At 48.4% G+C, this 23,600-nt stretch overlaps 2 protein-coding genes across 3 annotated transcripts in view; one reads left to right on the top strand and one right to left on the bottom strand.

Moving 5' to 3' along the window:
- The window catches only part of LOC132385828 (gastrula zinc finger protein XlCGF8.2DB-like), a 174,753-nt gene extending 163,983 nt beyond the window's left edge, over positions 1-10,770 (top strand). The window contains exons 1-2 of one of the 2 annotated variants that reach the window (XM_059958053.1): positions 2,178-2,199; positions 7,347-10,770. In XM_059958053.1, coding sequence (XP_059814036.1) covers positions 8,155-8,880 — 726 coding nt within the window. In that variant the 5' untranslated portion in view covers positions 2,178-2,199; positions 7,347-8,154 and the 3' untranslated portion in view covers positions 8,881-10,770. Of the gene's footprint in view, positions 1-2,177; positions 2,200-7,346 lie in introns of those variants that run through there. The other variant, XM_059958054.1, reaches the window with a different exon arrangement.
- An 8,439-nt stretch (positions 10,771-19,209) lies between these two features.
- On the bottom strand, positions 19,210-23,378 carry LOC132385824 (probable G-protein coupled receptor 139). The gene is made up of 2 exons (XM_059958047.1): positions 22,684-23,378; positions 19,210-21,113 (listed from the first exon to the last, which is right to left on the bottom strand). Exons 1-2 carry the CDS (start codon positions 22,766-22,768, stop codon positions 20,704-20,706), a joined length of 495 nt encoding a protein of 164 aa, XP_059814030.1. The 5' UTR covers positions 22,769-23,378; the 3' UTR covers positions 19,210-20,703.
- Positions 23,379-23,600: the final 222 nt, after the last annotated feature.

Raw genomic sequence — 23,600 nt, 5'->3', positions numbered from 1 at the left:
TCCCAGAATATGTACAGGACTCATCACTGTCCACTTCCCCCTAAAATCAATCACCATTTCCCTGGTTTCGGCCACATTCAGGAGCAGGTGATTCCTCCCTCACTATTCCACAATCCTGACCACCAATCCTCTGTTCTCCGACTCCTGCCCATCTCTGATGCACCCAACTACCGCAGAGTCATCAGAGAACTTCTGCAAGTGGCCAGACTCAGAGTTGTACTGACACTCACCTCCACCTCAGGCACAGAACCACCGAGCGGTACAAACTGGGGTCTGTCTGCCAGGAAGGCAGTGATCCAGGAGAGAGTGAATGTGTCCACACCCATTCTTTGCAATTTGTTGCTCAGAAGACGCGGTTGGATTACACTAGAGCGATATAAAGTGATGATTCTCACAATGCCACCAGCATTATTCCGGTGGGAGTGAGCTCACTGCAACAGGTGGGTGACAGAACAGAGAAGCAAAGAGAATCTGCAGCACAACACTGAGCCCAACATGTCCTTATCGTAGAACTGCCTCGGCTTGCCCATAGCTCCATGTACCGGTCCAGGAGTCTCTGAAAAGACCCTACCGTTTCCACCTCCACCACGGTCGCCGGCAGCCCATTCTACGCACTCACCACTCTCTGCGTAAAAAACACAGGCCCCTGACATCTCCTCTGTATCTACTTCCATGCACCTTCAGAATACCTCCACTCGTGCTCGCCAGTTCAGCCCTGGGGAAAAGCCTCTGACTATCCACATGATCAATGTCTCTCATCATCTTGTACACCTCCATCAGGTCACCTCTCATCCTCCGTCGCTGCAAAAGCCGGGTTCACTCAACCGATTCTCAGAAGGCATGCTCCCCAATCCAGGCAGCGTCCTTGTAAATCTCCTCTGCACCCTTTCTATGGTCTTCACGTCCTTCCTGTAGTGAGGCGACCAGAAATGAGCAGAGTAATCAGAGTGAGGTCTGACCAGGGTCAGACTGCCTTGACTCCGTTTCTGTTCACACTATGCACCTCAGACTTTCAGTACAACTCTGAGTCTGGCCACTTGCAGAAGTTCTCTGATGACTCTGCCGTAGTTGGGTGCATCAGAGATGGGCAGGAGTCGGAGAACAGAGGACTGGTGGACAGGATTGTGGAATAGTGAGGGAGGAATCACCTGCTCCTGAATGTGGCCGAAACCAGGGAAATGCTGATTGATTTTAGGAGGAAGAGGACAGTGACGAGTCCTGTACACATTTTGGGAGAAGAGGTCACTGTGGTGGAGGACAATTAGTTGGGTGTTCACCTCGGGTAAAGACATGACTGAAAAACCAACAGAAAGGTTGTTTTCAAGAAGGGGATGAGTAGACTTTGTCTTCTAAGGAAGCCGAGATGCTTGAATGTGTGAGGCAGGTTGGTACAGATCTTTTACCAGTCTGTTGTAGCGAGTGCAGTCTTCTTTGCTGCTTTCTGTTGGGGGAGCAGCTTCGGTGCAAAAAGACAAAATAAGCTCATCAGGAGACATGGATTCATTCTTTGACAAACTGTTACCGATTATGGACAATCTGTCATATCCTCTCCATGACGTACCCGACAGGCAGCAGAGTCCCCATCCCCCTTTCTAACAGACTCACTCATCCCCGCCCTCTCAAGCATAGTTACAGAAATTGTTTCTTACCAAATGCAAGAGTTCGTCTTTCAGCGATGGGTGAACACACAACTTAGTTCAATAATCCCTGCATTATTATTTTATGCAATATAATTGCACATTGGTACAGTATTACTGTATATATTATTATTGTCCACTTTCTTATTAGTAGAGTCTGCACACTGCTAAGTGTGTTTCTAAATATTGCTGCTGTAACGGAATGAATTTCCCACTCAGGATCAATAAAATATTATTATTCTCCAGCCCTTTATCTCTCTCACTCATTAACTTCTCAGTTCTTTACTCTCCGCGTCTCCCAGTTTACCCGATCATTTCATGTCCCCCCACATTCTTACTCCCTCACTTCCTTTCCAGTCGGTATGGGTCTGAAACGCCGACTGTTCTCGCCTCTCCATAGTTGCTTTCTGCCCCCCTGAGTTCCTCCAGGTGTTGCTTTGGATTTCCGCGTCTGCAGATTTTTTATCCGGTTTAAACCAATGCGCATGCGTGGGCGGCACAGCCCGTCGTGAACGTTGCGCATGCGCTCAGCAGACGAGAGGCTCTCGGGGATCGGACGCAGGTAGGAGCGGGGCCGCGGGTGGGAGCTTAATCACCGGCGTCTGAACCGCGATTACAGGAAAATTACTATGAGTTCCGTCCACACTGGTCCCTCACCTCAGGACAGTCCCAGTCCTTTCCGTCTCTCTCAGTCCCACGATTTACCCGAGCCGCGGGGAGTTTACGGCGGTTGAGAGCTGGCAGCGCCGCCATTTCTCCAGCGCATGCGCATCGCTGGGTCCTTGGATGGCTGATAGGCAGGTTTCTCCGCCGTGGTGTCTTCTGGGTAAGGAGGCAGCCATGGTTGACACGCCAGCGTTGTCCCCATAGAGATTGTCCCTAACGCAGCGACCTCCAGCCATGTAAATCCGAGGATCAGTACCTCGGAACAAAAATATAGTGTCCGGTTACTTTCGGATGAAGAGTCTACCTCCCAGTCAGTGAGAATGTCAATTAGTACTGTATAGCATAAAAAAATCCACCGGTCAGCTTTAGTTCTCTCTGGGTAAATAACGATATGAAACACCTTTGTCCTCGATGACAGGTGACTTGTAGCTTTCACATCACAAAAGTGCCACAGTCCAATGAGAGTAACTACTGCCCACCCCTTCATAGTCATTGGCATTGCCATCGATGGGTTCATCACTGTCATTCAGCTGGGGGGGGGAGGGAATCCCAGTAATTAGAAAACCTCCAGGATCAGACATGTAGTAACAAGTTCACTTTGTCGTGTTGTGGAACATGAACTTGAAATAATACCAAAGGACAGAGACAGACTGAGCCAAGTCACAAGTTGATTGAAGGCAGAAGTAGAGCCCTTTCTCATACAGACAAGAATACAGTCAGAGATTTTGTTGGTCAGTCAGGATGCTTGATCCATGCCTTGTTAGAAGATGGGGAGATCACATATAAACACAGAAACATAAGTCTGCAATTCATTACAGGCCCTTCGGATGACGACCTCATGCCGACCATATAACCGACTCTAGAATCTGCCGAGAGTTTCACTGCCAAATATCCCTCTATTATTCCCAGCTCCACGTACCTACCGAACAGTGTCTGAAAAGACCCTGATTGTACCCACCTTTACCACCGTCGCTGGCAGTGCATTCCACGTACCTACCGAACAGTGTCTGAAAAGACCCTGATTGTACCCACCTATACCACCTTCGCTGGCAGTGCATTCCACGTACCTACTGAACAGTGTCTGAAAAGAGCCTGATTGTACCCACGTTTACCATAGTCGCTGGCAGTGCATTCCACGTACCTACCGAACAAAGACCCTGATTGTATCCACCTTTACCACCGTCACTGGCAGTGCATTCCACGTACCTACCGAACAGTGTCTGAAAAGACCCTGATTGTACCCAGCTTTAACACCGTCGCTGGCAGTGGATTCCACGTACCTACCGAACAGTGTCTGAAAAGACCCTGATTGAACCCACCTTTACCACCGTCGCTGGCAGTGCATTCCACGTACCTACCGAACAGTGTCTGAAAAGACCCTGATTGTACCCAGCTTTAACACCGTCGCTGGCAGTGGATTCCACGTACCTACCAAACAGTGTCTGAAAAGACCCTGATTGTACCCACCTTTACCACCTTCGCTGGCAGTGCATTCCACGTACCTACCGAACAGTGTCTGAAAAGACCCGGATTGTATCCACCTTTACCATCGTCGCTGGCAGTGCATCCCACGTACCTACCGAACCGTGTCTGAAAAGACCCTGATTGTACCCACCTTTACCACCGTCGCTGGCAGTGCATTCCACGTACCTACCGAACAGTGTCTGAAAAGACCCTGATTGTATCCACCTTTACCACCGTCGCTGGCAGTGCATCCCACGTACCTACCGAACCGTGTCTGAAAAGACCCGGATTGTATCCACCTTTACCACCGTCGCTGGCAGTGCATTCCATGTACCTACCGAACAGTGTCTGAAAAGACCCGGATTGTATCCACCTTTACCACCGTCGCTGGCAGTGCATTCCACGTACCTACCGAACAGTGTCTGAAAAGACCTTGATTGTACCCACCTTTACCACCGTCGCTGGCAGTGCATTCCATGTACCTACCGAACAGTGTCTGAAAAGACCCGGATTGTATCCACCTTTACCACCGTCGCTGGCAGTGCATTCCACGTACCTACCGAACAGAGTCTGAAAAGACCCTGATTGTGCCCACCTTTACCACCGTCGCTGGCAGTGCCTTCCACGTACCTACCGAACAGAGTCTGAAAAGACCCGGATTGTATCCACCTTTACCACCGTCGCTGGCAGTGCATCCCACGTACCTACCGAACAGAGTCTGAAAAGACCCTGATTGTACCCACCTTTACCACCGTCGCTGGCAGTGCCTTCCACGTACCTACCGAACAGTGTCTGAAAAGACCCGGATTGTATCCACCTTTACCACCGTCGCTGGCAGTGCATTCCACGTACCTACCGAACAGTGTCTGAAAAGACCCGGATTGTATCCACCTTTACCACCGTCGCTGGCAGTGCATTCCACGTACCTACCGAACAGTGTCTGAAAAGACCCTGATTGTATCCACCTTTACCACCGTCGCTGGCAGTGCCTTCCACGTACCTACCGAACAGTGTCTGAAAAGACCCTGATTGTACCCACCTTTACCACCGTCGCTGGTAGTGCATTCCACGTACCTACCGAACAGTGTCTGAAAAGACCCTGATTGTACCCACCTTTACCACCGTCGCTGGCAGTGCATTCCACGTACCTACCGAACAGTGTCTGAAAAGACCCTGATTGTACCCACCTTTACCACCGTTGCTGGCAGTGCATACCACGTACTTACCGAACAGTGTCTGAAAAGACCCTCATTGTACCCACCTTTACCACCGTCGCTGGCAGTGCCTTCCACGTACCTACTGAACAGTGTCTGAAAAGACCCTGATTGTACCCACCTTTACCACCGTCGCTGGCAGTGCATTCCACGTACCTACCGAACCGTGTCTGAAAAGACCCTGATTGTACCCAACCTTACCACCGTTGCTGGCAGTGCATTCCACGTACCTACCGAACTGTGTCTGAAAAGACCCTGATTGTACCCACCTTTACCACCGTCGCTGGCAGTGCATTCCACATACCTACCGAACCGTGTCTGAAAAGACCCTGATTGTACCCACCTTTACCACCGTCGCTGGCAGTGCATTCCACGTACCTACCGAACAGTCTCTGAAAAGACCCTGATTGTACCCACCTTTACCACCGTCGCTGGCAGTGCCTTCCACGTACCTACTGAACAGTGTCTGAAAAGACCCTGATTGTACCCACCTTTACCACCGTCGCTGGCAGTGCATTCCACGTACCTACCGAACAGTGTCTGAAAAGACCCTGATTGTACCCACCCTTACCACCGTCACTGGCAGTGCATTCCACGTACCTACCGAACAGTGTCTGAAAAGACCCTGATTGTACCCACCTTTACCACCGTCACTGGCAGTGCATTCCACGTACCTACCGAACAGTGTCTGAAAAGACCCTGATTGTACCCACCTTTACCACCGTCACTGGCAGTGCATTCCACATACCTACCGAACCGTGTCTGAAAAGACCCTGATTGTACCCACCTTTACCACCGTCGCTGGCAGTGCATTCCACGTACCTACCGAACAGTCTCTGAAAAGACCCTGATTGTACCCACCTTTACCACCGTCGCTGGCAGTGCCTTCCACGTACCTACTGAACAGTGTCTGAAAAGACCCTGATTGTACCCACCTTTACCACCGTCGCTGGCAGTGCATTCCACGTACCTACCGAACAGTTTCTGAAAAGACCCTGATTGTACCCACCTTTACCACCGTCGCTGGCAGTGCATTCCACGTACCTACCGAACAGAGTCTGAAAAGACCCTGATTGTACCCACCTTTACCACCGTCGCTGGCAGTGCATTCCACGTACCGATCGAACAGTGTCTGAAAAGACCCTGATTGTACCCACCTTTACCACCGTCGCTGGCAGTGCATTCCACGTACCTACCGAACAGTGTCTGAAAAGACCCTGATTGTATCCACCTTTACCACCGTCGCTGGCAGTGCATTCCACGTACCTACCGAACAGTGTCTGAAAAGACCCTGATTGTATCCACCTTTACCACCGTCGCTGGCAGTGCATTCCATGTACCTGCCACTCTCTGTGTGAAAAACTGACCTCTGGTATCCCCCTTGTACCTACTTCCAAGCACCTTAAAACTATGCCCCCGCATGTTGGCTAGTTCAGCCCTGGGAAGAAACCTCTGGCTATCCACACGATCAATGCCTCTCATCATCTTATACAACTCTCTCAGGTCACCTCTCATCTTCCATCGCTCCAAAGTTTACTCAGCCTACTCCTGTAAGGCATGCTCTCCAATCCAAGCAACATCCTTGTCAAACTCCTCTGCACCCTATTTAGAGTGTTTTTTCCTGTAGTGAGGTAATCAGAATTGAACACAGTGCTAAAAGTAGGGCCTAATGAAGGCCTTTTATATCTGTAGTAGTACCTCACCACTTTTGAATTCAGTCCCATGGCTGATGAAGGCCTTCTTAAAAACATTGTCCAGCTGCGTAGCAGCTTTGCATGAACTATTGACACAGATCCCACGATCTCGCTGCTCCTCCAAACTGCCAAGAGTCCTATCATTAATATTGTATTCTGTCTTCAAATTGGACCTACCGAAATGAACCACCAGGTTGAACTCCATCTGCTTCCCACAGTCATCTGTGGTATATCTCAACATGAGATGAACTGGGTGATATTGTGATGCCAGAGCTCACATTGAGAGATGATCTTATAGAAACATGCAAAATTATGATTCAGATAGTTAAGGTAGAGGTAGAAAAGTTGGTAGTTGAGAGTAGAACTAGAGGACATCACTTTAACTTTCGGGGCATTTGGGATGGAGATGAAGATTTCCCCCAAGAGTTGGGAATCTATAGATTTCTCTGCCCAATGAAGCAGTGGAGGCTACCTCAGTAAATGCATTTGAGACGAGGTTGGATAGATGTTTGCAAAGAAGGGGAATGAAGGGCGATGGGGAAAAGGCAGGTTGGTGGAGACGAGCCAGATGATGTTCTCCTGCTCCTTTTTCTTATGTTCTCACCACAGACTAAAATCTCACCTGAAAAACTGTCCTTCACCTATTGATGTCCTTTCAAATATTTTTACAGGTTTGAAATGGCAGAACACTTGTGGATGGGCTGTCTATTTACGGATATATAAGGATTGGCCAAATATTTTCTTTGCAAGACCGACACATCTATTGTCAATCCTTGGAGATGAAGAATTATCTCATCCCAGCTGGAAATGTGTTTTGTGTCTGAAATGAAGTTTTCTGTTGTAACTCAGTGTTATCCACTGGAACCGGGAGCTGAGAACACACCAGCATTTGCTCACTGGAGATCAGTTCTTCAACTGCATTGATTGTACAAGGGATTCAAACATCTGACTGTCTGAATTGCCAGATGATTGATCGCAGTGAGATATCATTCTCCTTCTCTCAGTGTGGGAAGGGATTCACTCACAGCCTACCCACAGACACGCCAGTGAGTTCACAGTGAGGAGAGGCCATTCACCTGCTCTGTGTGAGGGAGGGGATTCACTCACAGCCTACCCACAGACACGCCAGTGTGTTCACTGTGGGGAGAGGCCATTCACCTGCTCTGTGTGAGGGAGGGGAACTACTCAGTCAACCAGCCTGAAGATACATCAGCAAGTTCACACCACAGTGAGATGCTCCACCTGTTCTGACAGCAGGAAGCAATTCATTCTGTCGTCGGTGCTAAATATACATCTGAAAATTCCCCAGTGAGAAGACAGTAACCTGTTTACATGGTGGGAAGGTATTCACACACTAAACCATGCCACAGTGACACCAGCAAGTTCATAACGGGGAGAGGCCAATCACCTGCTCTGTGTGCGAAAGGATTCACTGAATCATCTCAACTGAATGAACACCAGTGAGTTCACACTGAAAAGATGTCGTTCACCTGCTTAGACTGTGGGAAGGGATTCACTCGTTCATCCACACTACAGAGACACCAGCGAGTTCACACCGGGGAGAGGCCATTCACTTGCTCTGAATGTGGGAAGGGATTCAGTGACTCATCCAAACTTGTGAGACACTACCGAGTTCACACTGGGGAGAGGCCGGTCACTTGCTCTGAATGTGGGAAAGGATTTGCTCGGTCATCTCAACTGACTGAACATCAGCGAGTTCACACTGGGGAGAAACCGTTCAGCTGCTTTCAATGTGGCAAGGGGTTCACCCAGTCATCTCATCTGAAAGTACATCAGCGAATCCACACTGGGGAGAAACCGTTCAGCTGCACTGAATGTGGGAAGGGATTCACTGATTCATACTCCCTTGTGAAGGACTGCCGTATTCACACTGGGGAGAAGCCATTCACATGCTCTGAATGTGGGAAGGGATTCACTGACTCATCCCACCTTGTGAAGCACTGCCGAATTCACACTGGGGAGAAGCCGTTCACGTGCTGTGAATGTGGGAAGGGGTTCACTGCGTCATCCAACCTGGTGAGGCACAGCCGAATTCACACTGGGGAGAAACCGTTCACCTGCTTAGATTGTGGAAAGGGATTCAGTCGGTCATCAGGCTTGAAAGTCCATCAGCGAGTTCACACTGGGCGATGCCAGTCACCTGTTCTGATTGTGGGAATGAATTCGCTCAGATATCTCAACTGACTGAACATCAACTGCTCAGTGTGGGAAGGCATTCACACACTGATCCACACTGCAGAGACAGTGGTGGGTTCACACTGGGGTGAGTGTGATCACCTGCTCAGACTGTGGGAAGGCATTCACACACTGATCCACACTGCAGAGACAGTGGTGGGTTCACACTGTGGGGAGGGTGGTCACCTGCTCAGACTGTGGGAAGGCATTCACACACTGATCCACACTGCAGAGACAGTGGTGGGTTCACACTGTGGTGAGGGTGGTCACCTGCTCAGACTGTGGGAAGGCATTCACACACTGATCCACACTGCAGAGACAGTGGTGGGTTCACACTGTGGTGAGGGTGGTCACCTGCTCTGACTGGGATGGGTTTCAATCAGTCATTCATCCTTGTGTCACCGTATCAAGCTTTGACCCAACGTGAATCTGAGAGATCATAAGCTTCAGAGGACGTAATTCACTCAGGTTCACCAATGGAGTATTAAAGGCAGTGGTTCAGGGCAGGTTATTTTTGAGCTTTCAGCGGTGGCCACTCCACAGTCAGGATGGATTATCAAGAAAACCTTCATTAGCTGGAGCAAATGGAGCTGTCACTGTTGGAGTGGACAGAGTTGGAGCGGAGACTTTGAGGCTTTAATTCTTTGAGGTTTCAGTGGGGAGAGCAGTCAGTCAAAGAAGGCAAAATCATGATGGATGTAGAATTTTTTTTGCCCCTTCTTTACATTTTCTCAGTTGATACAGTGGAGATGACAGGCGGGGTGGTGGAAAGCTGCTTTCTGGGATGTGGGAAGGCAGAGGACCCTGCTGTGTCCCTGATAACTACACCTGTGAGAAAGGCATCCAGCTTCAGCTCTGAACAATCCACATTACGGAGTTGCAGCTGGAACTGGATGAACTCCAGATCATTCAGGAGGCTGAAGGGGTGATAGGTAGGACATTTGAGAGGTATTTGCACCCAAGGTGCACGGCACAGGGAACTGGGTGACAGTGAGGAAGAAACTGGACTCTCTGTTTCCCCCTGTGCCCATCCCTCTGAACAACACAGGTATCACTTTAGGTACAGTCGGGGATGGTGGGATGACATGGCAAAGAAAAGTCACAGCAATAGGGTCTCTGGCACTGAGCATGGCTCTGAGACTGAGAAGGGCAGGGAGGAGAAGAGGTGAGCTGTGTTGTTACGTGGCTTGTTAGCTCAGGGAACTGACAGGATGTTCTGTAGGTGAGAATGAAATTCCAGGATGAATGAAATGAGAATGAAATTCCCTCCTGCATGCTGGCATCTGGGTCATCTCAGGTTGAGTGCTCAGCATTCCCCAGGAGGGTGAACAGTGAAGGTCGTGGTCCATGTGGGTAACAATGATATGGGCTGGTAGAGTAACAAGGTTAAGTTAAGGGAGTTCAGGGAGTGAGGTGCTAATTGAAAGGACAGCTCCTCCAGGCCTGTGATCTCAGGACTGCTGTCCGTGTGATGTGGCAGGGATCAGAAGATTATACAGTTTAACATGTGGCTAAAGAGTTGGTGCAGGAGGGAGGGGATAAGATTTTTGGATCATTTGAGCTTGTGAAGATTGCTGTGTACAGAGGAGTGAGAGTGTGTAGGTAGGGACAGCACATCACTAACGGAATGTGACTGGGCACACAGGTCTCTCTGTCTCTCTCACAAACACATCAGTGGAGTGGGGAGGGAGGGGAGTGAGAAGGGGAAGGGGAATGAGGAGGATGGAGTTCGGACTCCTTCACAAAGTCCCACACTCACCCAACCCTCCCCTCTGGAATTGGTCCCATTCCCTCCCCAAGATTGGGGGTGAGCATTGAGTCACCTTGCCAACAAGAAAAGGAATTGTTCGATAACATCTGCTTAACACATTTTGATAATAAATTTACATTGAACTTGAACATTGAAATGTACTGTTGGTAAAACATGTACTGATGGGAAATGGTCTCAGTGAAGGTCCGAGAGTGGAAAACGAACCGGTGTTCAGCCCCACTGCTCCGTGCCAGACAAGAGCCCCTAAATGAGTCTGCCCGTGTGTCTTTTATTTCCCTTCTCAACCCCATTCCCTGCCCTCTCCCCATGACCTTTGATGCCTTTACTGATCAACCTCTGCTTTAAATAATCACTTGGCAACTGTGCCGTCAGTGGCAATAAATTCCACAGGCCCCTCATCTACCTAAATGCATGCTGTCTGGTATTAGGTATTTTGACCCGAAGATTTAAAATGGCAGCTATCTACTCTATCTATATCTCTTTTAATCTTATCAAGCCGTGTCAGGGCACCCTGAGCCTCCTCCACGTCAAAGAAGCAGCCCAAGTTTGTCCGAACTCTCCTTACACAGTAGCTCATGCCTCTAATCCAGACAACATCCTGGTGAACCTCTTCTGCAAACTCTCTAAATGCTTGATCTCTGCTATTGGACATTTGGACGCAGAAGGTTAAAAGTGGCAGCTCTCTACTCTGTCTATACCTCTGGTAATCTGATCAAGCTCTCTCAGCTCATCCTGAGCCGCCTTCACAGCAGAGAAAACAGCCCAAGTTTGTCCGAACTCTCCTTACACAGCAGCTCATGCCTCTAATCCAGACAACATCCTGGTGAACCTCTGCATTGCTGTCCTAAACCCAGCGGAGTAATAGGCTTTAAGTAAATAAATGGTGCGTTGTTGATTAATAAGAGTGTCAAAGGTGACGGGGCAAAGGCAGCAGAATGGGGTTTAGAGGGATAATCCAATAGTCGTGATCGAATGGTGGAGAAGACTCAATGGACGGAATGAGTATTTCAGTTCCTATGACTTGTGGTGAGATGGCGGAGCGGTGGGGAGTAAGGTGAGTGTCAAGTCAAACTTGAGTTTCTAGAAAGCATTGGGACCTAGAGGCAAAAGAAAATAATATTTATATGGTTAAAAGCAAGAACAAGAATTTACTGATAGACCAGACAGAACCTACTGCCTGAAACAGTTTGGTATCAGTTTGCATCATCACGCCGGCAGTCCGAGAGCAGCGTTGGAATCTGCGGTAAGATGCCGAACTTTAAATAACTGGAGACCGTTTCATGGAAAAGAGCACCGCTGTCACTGCGTTTGAGTTAACTCCGACACGGGGCCCATCGCGCGCAGGCGCTTCTTGGAGATGACGTGGGGCTTAAGAGCTCGCGAACCTTCGAGAGAGTTCGCCCGGTCGGAGGCCATAACGGTTCAGTAGAGAAACCGAGGTGCAGGTCCGAATTCGTCTACAAAATCCGAGAGGCAGCCAGTTTTTCACCTCAACCTTAACCTGAACCTAATGAAAACTTATGACTGATTACTTATGACATTTTTTATGACTTATGACTAAGAACTAACGGAACTAACTGCCGCAGTTGCGAAAAATATAAGGAAAAGTTGTTTGGTCATTGAGTGGAATCCGGTTAAAAACCTTCAGGTAGGCGCATTCAATCTCTTTCAAGTGGGGAGGCTGCACATGTTCAAACAACAGAACAAGAACTCCGACTTGACAGTGAAAAACTGGTTGACAGTGAAAAGGCAAACACGAGGAAATCTGCAGATGCTGGAAATTTAAGCAACACTAAGCTCTGGACCACTAAGCGCTTCTCCTTATAGATGCTGCCTGGCCTGCTGCGTTCCACCAGCGTTTTGTGCGTGTTGACGGTGAAAACACTGCTTTACAGTGAAAATGCTGCTTGACAGTAGGAAAAAAAAACTTTTTGACCGGGAAACTGGAGGACAGGAAACGGAAATCTGGGAGACTTGAGCTGGAGCAGTAGGAGCAATAACTTGGAATCCTTAAGAAGGAAGAAAATCAAGTTGAGATAAAACAACATCAAAGCGCCATTAAAAAGTTGTACTTGCCCTTTCAACTGTGAACAGCCTGCAGGCGGAATCAAACATGGCTGATCAAGCTATTGGGAAATCAGTTGATCAACTCAAGGTAAAGCGAACGACAGCAAAATGATTATTTTCTCGTCTGGCCAACAGTATTACCAGGGCCCATCAAAACATGTCTGAAGAGAATCTCGGAGTCAGTTTCAATAAACTCACAGCAGAAGCCGAGAAAGTCATGGAAGCCAATGATGATGTGGGGGCCGGTTTCATTGCGGAACGGGAGGCGGAGCTGAACGCAGAGAAAGTAGCCGTGTTAACTGAACAGCAAAAAGCCGACCTGGCAAAGACGGCAAATGAATGTGAGTTGAAACGGAAGGAGGTCAGAAGCCTAATCCAGGAGACTCTTTGGAACAACTTTGGAAATGTTGAAATGTTCACAGCACTACAAGCAGCAGAGGATGAATGTGAAAACGTCGCTGCTGTACAACCCGATGGCCACCAGGAGGCGTATGACTTCATGCTTAACCACCTGCAACGACTGGTACAGACAGCGAAGGAGGTGCATGGTCGGTGGAAATGCTGGATCCCGCCAGGTGATCGGAAGCAACTTCTGAGTCGCCTAAAGTGGCTCGAACTCCACATCCCCAAGTTGGTTTCCAAGAAAGAAAGGAGAAAGGAGGATGCTGAAAGACTAACACCAACGGCTTTTCCTCCAATTTTCCCACGCCAGCCATCAGACTGAAACTGACGGCCCTCTCCAAGTTTACTGGCAGAAAACGTGATTTTCACAGATGGAGAAAGGACTGGGAAGCACTCCTGAGGCAGGGAGAGCCGACCTGTTCAAGAGAGGTGATAAAGATTCAACTACCGGACAGTCTGGACCACCAAATCAGATGAGACCTTCGCCTCTCTACGTATCACACTGCAGATGACATCTTCCGTGTTCTCAAAAACCGCTATGGGAATCGAACGTGCATTGCTGTTGAAATTGTGGAGGAGTTACAGAAAATGCCAGAAATTATCAGCCACGGAAAATAATGGAATTAATTTAAACTGTGCAGAAGGCACTTCACGACTTGAGTGGCCTTGGAGACAGGGATGCTATCAAAAATCCGCTGGTGACAAGTTCAATTGAAAGTAAACTTCCAGAAACTCTCAAAAAGGAATGGCTGGTCTATGTCGCTGACAGGGGAAATGCTGTGGCACCAGATAATCGGTTTGACAGTCTCTTGGAATTCCCCAAAGAGCAAGAGAGCGTATATGAGCAGCTGGAGCCACTGAGGGTTGAAGAGCCGAGTAGAAGAGAAACCAGGGCTGAGCCAAGTCTACCAAGTCGGGCGACGACCATGCACGGTGTGTCGTCTGCGGTGATGGAAAGCACAAAAGGAAGCTCCACTTTTGCAAACGGTTTCGAGCTCCAAAGCTACCAGAAAAAGAGGCTGCTGTAAGAAAGGTGGCGGCATGCAAGAGGTGTATCAAGGTTCATGATGACTGTTCATACTATAAACCCGCCTGTCTGTGTAAAGACCAAGACTGCAAGGATGAGCGTACTCCCGAGCATCATTACTATCTGTGCCCCAATGCTGACATAAAGAAAAGCAGAGCAGGTCAGGAAAAGAGCAGTTTCGGTCCAGAGGAAGATAAAGGCAGGAAGAAATATGGAGAGGATCAGGATGAGTTCTTCAGTAAACTTTCAATAGAATTGGCCAAACAGTGTTGCGATGTATTTTCAAACACCGCATCCAGAGCCTTCGCACTGTGAAAGAAAAGCCGGGCCTTCCGGTGGAAAGTGGATTGTAAGAGATGCCGGTGAATATGATGCTTCTCGAAGTCACAGCTAATGCTGGACAAAAAATAGGGACGTTAATTGACTTGGCCAATTATACAACCCAGAAGGCTGCAAGTAGACTGAACCTCAGGAGTGAGGAAATCACTCTCGTCGTCCATGGGGTTGCGGGGATGAAGATTCAGGTCGAGACAAAGCGGTACCTTCTAAAAATCACTCCCAAGGTCACTCTCAAATCACAGCAATCGGTTTGTTAATGTCTAGACAGCATTGCAAATGTACACAAACATGTGACTCCGAAGCAACAGCAGAAATTTACACATAAGCCATAGAGAAGATCAGCTGGCGTCTCAGAGAGTCAGAGCTGTTAGAGACCTCGTGCTGCGGGACGGACGCCTGGGGAAGATGGCCAGGGGAGCACATCCTGACCTCTTTGAGGAGCTGTCTGTGTCGGTCCCCATGTCCAAGTCACAGTTTGCAAGGTCAATGAGAGCGGCAGCTGTCCAGTACGAGGAGCTCACCAGGAGAGTCCCGGAGCAACTTCCACAAAACAGACAGGATGGCATCAAGCTCCAGGAGTCAGGTACTTCAACCACCAACCGGGACTTCCTGGAGTGGAGGAAGTGGGATCGTATTGGCGCAGCATGCGAGCCAAAATGCCGGGGTTGCCGCTGCGGAAACCGCCAGCCGGGCGGCAAAAGAATGAATGACTCTTGCTGAAGAGAGGGATCCTGAAGTTGTAAAAAGAGGCCTCACCTATGTCACAGGTGACCGCCACAGCAAGGAACCACATTGGCACGCCAGGTATCCTTGGTTAGAAGATCCAGCTTCCTTGCCAAACAATAAAAGAACAGTCGAGGCTACGTTTCTCAGGACGGAAAAGCAACTAGCCAAAGAACCGAGTGGAAAGCTGCGAACACTGCTCAAGTGCGCGACATGGTTGATCGAAGGGTTGAAATGAAATTGTCCGAGGACACGGTGTTCAACTGGAACGGGCCAGTTCCAGTCACCTTATTGCTCCGAACCCGCCCTCTGTCACGACCCCAGTGAGACTCGTGTGGAACAGCAGCCAAACGTTCAGAGGCGTGAGCTTGAACGACCTGCTAATGAAAGGTCCAGATGTCCTCAACCAGATTCGATCTGTCCTACTCGGATTTAGGGGTAGGAATATACGCTGCTCTGGGTGACATTAAAAAGATGTACAATTCGGTTTGGTTGGAAGACCGGGAAGTGCACCTGCATAGATTCCTCTGGCGAGACTCCGAGGACGAAGGAGGAGCGGCAGGTGCTCCAACTCGACAGATACGTCAGTGACATTCTCACATCTCACAACAACCTTGACCAGCTAAAATCCATTACGGCAAATGTGGAGCAGATCCCGAAGGCCGGAGTGTTGAAGCTCAAGCCTTGGGTCTTTTCTGGGCAAAGTGGGAGGAAAGAGTGCAATGACAAGCTGGTCCAAGGCAGGAACCATGGTCATGTCAAACTTGGAGGCGACGCTACGTTGTATAAAAACCAACAACCCATCTACCAGCAGTGACCACCTCGCGTGGGTTGAGTACTCCCACAACTCTTTGGTTAATGCTGCCTTCGGAATATCTCCCTTCGCGTGCTCCCTTGGGCACCAACCCCCGCTGTTCCCCGAGCAAGAAGAGCAGATCGTGGTGCCGTCTGTTCAGGCCCATATCTATAGGTGCCGCGAATTTGGGAGGATACACGCACGACCCTGCCCAGATCAGCCGATCGCAATGGGACGATTGCCGATCGATACCGGACTCCTACGCCTGACTATAGACATCCCTCTCAAAATCGAGCAGAAGAAACTCACCCCTCGCTTCCTGGAACCTTTAGAAGTCTAAAGTATCATCAACCCCACAGCGGTCCGACTTAAACTACCAAGATCTATGCACGTTTCCCAGTTAAATCCACTCTCCGTCAGCCCCTTGTGTCCTCCGACTGAAATCCCTACACCCTCCCGGATCATCGCCAACCATCCGGCGGCTACTAGATGTGAAACGTCGGGACAAGGGTCGACTGGGCCCAGTGTTCCTTCGTTTCCAGTTGCTTTATCCTGGACACTTCCCTCATCCAGCACTTCCACCGGGACCATCAGGACAATCATGGAGGATCTTGCCTCGAGGATTCCGTTGAGGGGAAGGGTACTGTCATTGTTCCTTCGGGTAATTCCCCATCTTGCTACTACCTCCTTAATCGCTATGTATCCGTCTGGGGCGGCCAGAATGAGCATAACACTGACCATGGTCGATGCCCTCTGATCCTTTGTATGGAAGGTTTGAGCACACCCGATGTGGTGTTCAGTAATAACCAAGATCGCCGTGTTGCTGGAACCAGACTCTATTGATAGGAAATCCATACACACCAGAACAAATGGCCCCACTCTCTGCAAATGAGATAACGGAATGGGCCTTGTGGGCAGCGTCTTCCTCCGAATACATCGAATGCGCGGTTTACATTTCTCTACGACCACAGTTTTCATTCGGGGTCAGTAGAAACGATCCAATCCCTAGATCTTTTCAACCCCCAAATAACCTGAATTATCATCAAATGACTTCAATACAATCCTCGATACTTCCCAGACAGAATCAACTGGGAACGCGGAGAACTTTCTGGAGCAGACGTGACCCGGCACAGAATCTGGTTCCTCAACTGCCGTTTCGGCCAGTCTCTCCGCAGTAGAGATACGGCAGGGTGTTTCATCATTTCAGCTTGGGCCATATCCGCTTCCGCAGCAGCCGACCAAACGGTGATTACACAAGGGTCATCTCGCTGAGCGGAGGTCACTCCCTCTGGAAGCAGCTCAGAGAACTGCTTTGCATCCAGAGTGGTCAGGCTTGTGGAATGGCGCAACCAGAAGTTCCCAAATGACCCACCGCTCAAACCAGCCCCGTGATGAATCCAGGCACAGGAACGCCCATCCACTCTCAGTCCATTTCCAGACCTTCATGCACACATGGGAGAAAACAACTGGATCAATGTTCCGGCCGTCCGGCCGGTACATCAGGCTGAAATCATAGGCAGACAATGCGACGAACCAACGATGAACTTTGGCATCCAACTTTGCCAAGGTCAGGATGTAAGTCAATAGATCGGCTTCACAGACTATCTCAATGTTAGAAACTCTAATTTTTGCGTGAAGCGCCCCCTTTCTGCCCGGGCGTCTCAGGAAACATCTCGCTGGCAGAGCCCCAGTTCAGGACGTGCATGTAAATGAATTTAGGGGTGTCGGTAGATTTGGTTGAGTAACAAATATAAAGGTTGTTTCCTGTACGTTGATAATGAATGTACACAGCTTTTTGAAGGTGGTGGAGGCTATTCTGAGAACTGCTTGAAACCATTCTGATGTGCGTGTCAGATTTTTAGCGGGTTTGTGGTGCCCTCTTGGTGATGTGCACATATTTGAGGGTGCGCACCCACATGTTCGCAGATTTAGTGTGCGTTGTCGAACATGGGAACACACGCGGATTTAGTGATGTCCGCTTTCAAATATCGGGGTGCATACGTGGCAGCACGTGATGGTCTTGCACATCAAGATTTCCACACGGGTTTTGGACTGGGTTCGGAGTTTTTACGTCGAGGCAGATTTTCAATGCGACTCATTTTTTGTTCTGAGATAATCTCATGCACATATGGGGTTGTCAGCAGGTCTGTTGTGCGCACTGATTTGGAACGACAATCGTGGTCCTTGGTGGTGCGCATGCGTTTAGGGATGCGCACGAGTTCATGGCTGTATTCCCGAACATGTGGGGGCGCACATACCTGGGGACCAGATTTAGCGGTTTGTCGGCAACTATGGAGGGCACACGGCTTTGGGTGGGGGGATTTGGATTTGGGGGTGCACGCAGATTTAGGGTTGTGCTGTCGGAGGTAGGACTGCACACGGATTTAAGGTTGCATCCAGATTTGGGGTTTCGGCCGATCTGGAGGTGCAAACAAACAACTGGGTGGCTGGGGATTTTTTTTTAATGTTGATACAGCCATTTTCTAAACTGTTTGAAATGATTCTTGCTCTGAGACAAGATATTATGCATGTGAGGTGTTTGGGGTGCGCACTGATTTGGGGCTGGCACAGATTTTCATTACTTTCGGGCTTTATGGCGATGTTTACCGATTTCGGTGTTCTCACAGATTTTTTGGAGACTGCGGATTTGGAGTTGTGACGGGTTTTAATTTCCGATACGTTTATAACCCCTGTACTTTGTCCTTTCAACGGTTGCACATAGATTTTGTGGTGCTCTCTTATGTCTGTGTTGTCGAATATGGGATCAGCGTACGCCAGCGGATTTGGATTTACACAAGAATTGTGGGTTGCGTGCGAGTGCTTATTATCGAGTCAGCCGTTTTGTGTACTGTTTGAAAATGATGCTTTGGGATTAGATGATCTGCATGTGGAGCTTTCACCTGGTTGGTGTGCAAAATGATTATGGAGTGCGCTCCTGTTTCAGAATGTGCGCAGATTTGTGGGTGCACACGGATTTGGGTGTTCACACTGATTTGCGGGTTGCTTGCGCATTTGGAGGGGCACACAGATTTGGGGTTGAACATGGATTTGGGGTGTACACAGATTACGGAATGCGTCGGCCAATATGGGATGCACAGTAATTTGCTGATGTAATTTGCCATATACGGGGTACACACCGATTTGCGGATGTGAGCAATTGTGGTTCATTTGTCGAATGTTGTGGTTCACTTGGATTGGGCGTCCATTCAGAATTGGGTGTGAATGAACGGGTTGACTATTTCGCTGCAAAAGCTGTTGAAGATTCAACTGTAGATAAAAACCTTCCACTTTGCAAATCAGAAGTTTGCAGGGTTAAGAATTAGGGGCTTATGGTAAATCTAGTGGGATACTGGGCACAAGGGGAGGCACCTTTAGAGAACACCTGTGTTCCGTTCATGGGAGAACCGGGTAAAAACAAGAAGGGAAGGAATTATATTGATACGACCTGAATTAGCCCGACGATAACGAATTATTCCTTATGTCGTGTTGGAAAACTCCATACTGGGTCATGTAGTTCTTGTCATTATGAAGCACTTGAAAACACACTATTTCAGGGTGAAGGTGATCAGGTAGACAGAAATGAAATACAGATTTCATTACAATCGTTGGGGGCGGATATCTTTCATTTCAGTCGTGGGAATGAGTTTAATTTGATTCTCTCTATTGGGCTTCACGTGGTACAATCTGTAGGATTTTTGGAGTGTAATTCAGTTTTCATTAGAACAAAGAAGCAGCAAGGGTTTTATTTCCCTATCCTCTACACCATATTCCCGTCCAGTTAGTGGCGGGAACGTGGATTAATTTGGAGTGCCAACCACAATGTATCCAATACCCGCCCTATTTATATGCACGTTAGCCAATCAATCAAGCGGAAGGCGGAAACTGGTGTGTTTGACATGTGATTATCCTACCAGCATCAGACTAGAACACCAGCTGTCTTGTGGGAAAGTTGGTCTGTGAGGTTGGAGGGCGGGAATAGGGATAAATGGACATATTCCCAGACCAATGGATGGCTGGCATTTCAGAGTAGTTCGTTGACTGACATCTGGCGAGACCAGGACAGTGCTTTGCCCCTCCCCAGAAACACACTATCCTAATGTCCCAGACCTGCTGGTCAGTCGGACAGTCGGCCCCGGAATAACAACTGCGAGATCAGGCGGTGAATGTGAGAAGTTTGCCTCCGGACTGGAGAAATTGTGGTCGCGTCCGGCTTGGGCTCAGGACGCAGCTTTATTAATAAAATGAAGCACCGAGGGGACAGAATATTTCACCGTCCTAATTATCTGTTCCCTGAATTTTGACTGAGTCACCGCGTAAATAAACGTGTTGGTGCAGCAGCTGAAATCACTCAGCAAAACCCCGACGAAGATAAAGATCCATTCAGAATCATTGAAACTGAATCCTTCCCCTGAGACCTGATAATATATGAAGTTTACAACCCTTGTCATCCACAGGAGGATGAAGCTGCCGGAGATGGTGAAGAGTAAAATCACAGACCTCCTCCTGCTCTCCATCTCCGGGTCACTGCGATTCTCCCCCTTGCTCTGACCCTTCAGCCCCTTACGGACCCGACTGGCCACTAAAATGTGTCTGACTGTCAGAGCGTTGAGCAGCAGGATCCCAGCGAAAGGGAGGAATGGAACTAAAATCGTATCGACCCAGTCATATCCTATCCACCCGGGGTCAGTGAAAACATTGTCCCTGAGATCACAGATCATTGTCGATGATCACCCCGGGTTGCCGTGTGAAGTATCGGGGAACATTTTCCAGATAGAACAGTGCGCCGATTGTTGTTAGAACCACAGCCGCAGTTTTCCCGGTGCAATATTTTGTTTTCAGCTTCTGACAGCAAATGGCGACAAACCGGTCAAAGGTGAAAGCGACGGTGAACCAGACAGAACAGTGTGTGGCTGTGAAGCTCAGTACATCGATAACACTGCACACAGGAGTGATGCTCAGAAAACTCCACCTGAAGTAATAGGATTTGATTCGCCCCAGAATGACCGCGGTGAAAATGGTCAGTAGATCCGCCGCTGCCATGGCCACCAGGTAGCGAGTGGTGCAGGTAGAGAGGCCGCACTTTCCCCGAGACAGGATCACAATCGCCAATAAATTCACTGCGTGTGGGAAAGGGGGAGAAGAGGAGGGTGAGGGGGAGGGAGACAGGGAGAGGGGAGGTGGGAGGGCGAGGGAGCAGAGAGAGTGAGGGAGAGAGAGATAACAGACAGAGGGCATTACTGAACGCATTCCTCAAGGGATCGGGTTTCAGCTGAAGACCAGGCGTTGTGGAGTCAGTGCACGGCTGCTAACCTAACCTGGGACACTGGTCACACTGTCTCTGACCTGCCTTCTTCAGTGTGGAGATGAGACAATGTGTGGACAATCGTCGGCGATAAAAGCGATCTTCATGAACAACATAGGTCGGTGCTGATCCCGATTCCTGTCCCTGACCTGGCCGGTATCACTGATTTAATCGTGACTGACCTGGCCCCTGGAAACTCGTAAATGATGGGGCCGATAAGGCATGCAGAGGAGAGGAACACACACAAAACACTGGAGGGACTCAGCAGGTCAGGCAGCATTCTGTACATGGAATTGAACAAACTTTGGTATTGGGCCGAGACTTTTCTCCAGGACGAAGAGGTGTCCTGGTGAAAATTTACGACGCGTCTCAGAAGGAAAGCAGGAACAACTGAGCAACCTGAGGCTGAGCGGCTCCGTTAATGGATTAATTCCACAGCGCAGTTCAATTCGATAACTCTCGTCAGCAGATCCGTTGGCACTGGTTCAGATGATCAGACCCAATTATTGACCGACAGGCAGTGGGATCCGACTGTGACAGACTCCACAGGGAGATATGAAACACAGGACCAGGGGTTCTCTCTGATCAATAACTCAGAAACAGTGAACTTTACAATGTAAACCCATCCCAGTCACAGCTTGCGGGAGAGCTGCCTGACCCCACACTGGGACAACTCCGGACAAGGTGTCATTGAAGGTAAGAACAACGTTCGAGTCGATCCCGTGAGTTTGATGAGAGACAGGAGTTTAGTTCCGCTTGTCCTTAAATATGAAAAGTCAGAGTGTTGAACTGACAGGATCAAAATCTCTAACGGATATTTCTACAATGATCATCAAGTTAGAAGCTTGTCAGATTCACATGGTTAACACACAGAAATACCAAACATGAATTGCTCTGCTCACTCACCAGGAACTCCAATGACGGCGATGAACACGTACAATATTTTCTCCACACTACAGTACCTATCCAACAATGCAGGCATTTTCTCTGTCCAGTGACCTGTCCGCACTGTCCTACAGGCGATCTCTTGGAATGAAATGTAAAGGCAGCCCATGCCTGCGGTTTTTAATACCATTTAGCGACTCCACAGGGACACATTATAACAGATTTAAAAATAGCTGTTTTAAAATTATTTACAAACCAATTACGTCAGGCAGATGCAATCCCCGTGGTGACAGATTGCGATTGAATAATTAACTAGTGCAATGTGTGGACTGTTTATGTGAATTAGTTTGTCCCAACAAAGGTGACTGAACCTTCAGTGGTTTCTTATCAATTCAATATTCTCCCACTCTAAATATGTACTTCAATGGAGCCATTTGAGAAACATAATACTGAAGTAAATTATGTCATTGTAGCTTGTCAAATTGTATTGAATCACCTACTGTTATCATTCTCCTCGAGAGTATGAACTCTTGGATTAGTTTGTGTTTGGGGGACTCTAACCAAGATGGCAAAAGTCTTGAACATCTTTTCTGTTCTATAAAAGAAAAATATCTTGTTAGTTAAGCAATTTTTAGGATTGCTCTCAAATTATTCCAGTCTTAACAAAATAGTTAATTTCAAATTCCCAAACGTAACGGTACACCAACGAGTAATATTCTCCTGAAATGTAGGCATCTATCTCCGAATACAGATGCACGGATTTCCATCTGCTCAACCAGGATTTCACATTGCCAGTGTGGAATTCGGGTGTCTTTAATATCAATTACATGGAAAACAAATAAGGAAACACAACGAAACTCACTCACTCTCTCTCTCTCTCTCTCTCTCTCTCTCTCTCTCTCTCTCTCTCTCTCTCTCTCACACACACACACACACACACACCAGACAGTATAAAAATCCGTTTGTATCATTCTTTCATTCCTTCATTTCATTATTTTTATTATCAGAAAATGTATGCAGTACACAATCCTGTGATTCTTCTTCACCATATAGCCTCGAAACCAAGAAAAAAAATCAACAACTGCTCTTCCGCACGAAATGCTCAAAAACAAATAAAAACGCAACAGAAACATTGTCCCCACTCCCACAGCTGTTTCGTGCCACAAAATAATTGCAAAACTTAAAATAAACAGTGCATTTTCACACATGTTACAAAGAAACGTGGGGGGGGGGGGTGGATACAGCTGCGTGGGGCCCTGACACAAAAATGCATTTTCAACACAAAAGTGATTTCAGGTCATAATAACATTTTTACTTCGATCATCTTATTTTTTGTCTTTCGAAGCCAAAGTCACACGCCTCCCGCCACGTCCTCACTTAGCATACAGCAAAGCACTCTGGGATAATGTAGGGTCTA

The sequence above is a fragment of the Hypanus sabinus genome (genome assembly GCF_030144855.1).
Source record: "Hypanus sabinus isolate sHypSab1 chromosome X2 unlocalized genomic scaffold, sHypSab1.hap1 SUPER_X2_unloc_25, whole genome shotgun sequence".
Taxonomy (NCBI): domain Eukaryota; kingdom Metazoa; phylum Chordata; class Chondrichthyes; order Myliobatiformes; family Dasyatidae; genus Hypanus; species Hypanus sabinus.
The sequence above is the reverse complement of the archived record's forward strand: the minus strand, read 5'-3'. Positions and strand labels throughout refer to the sequence as shown.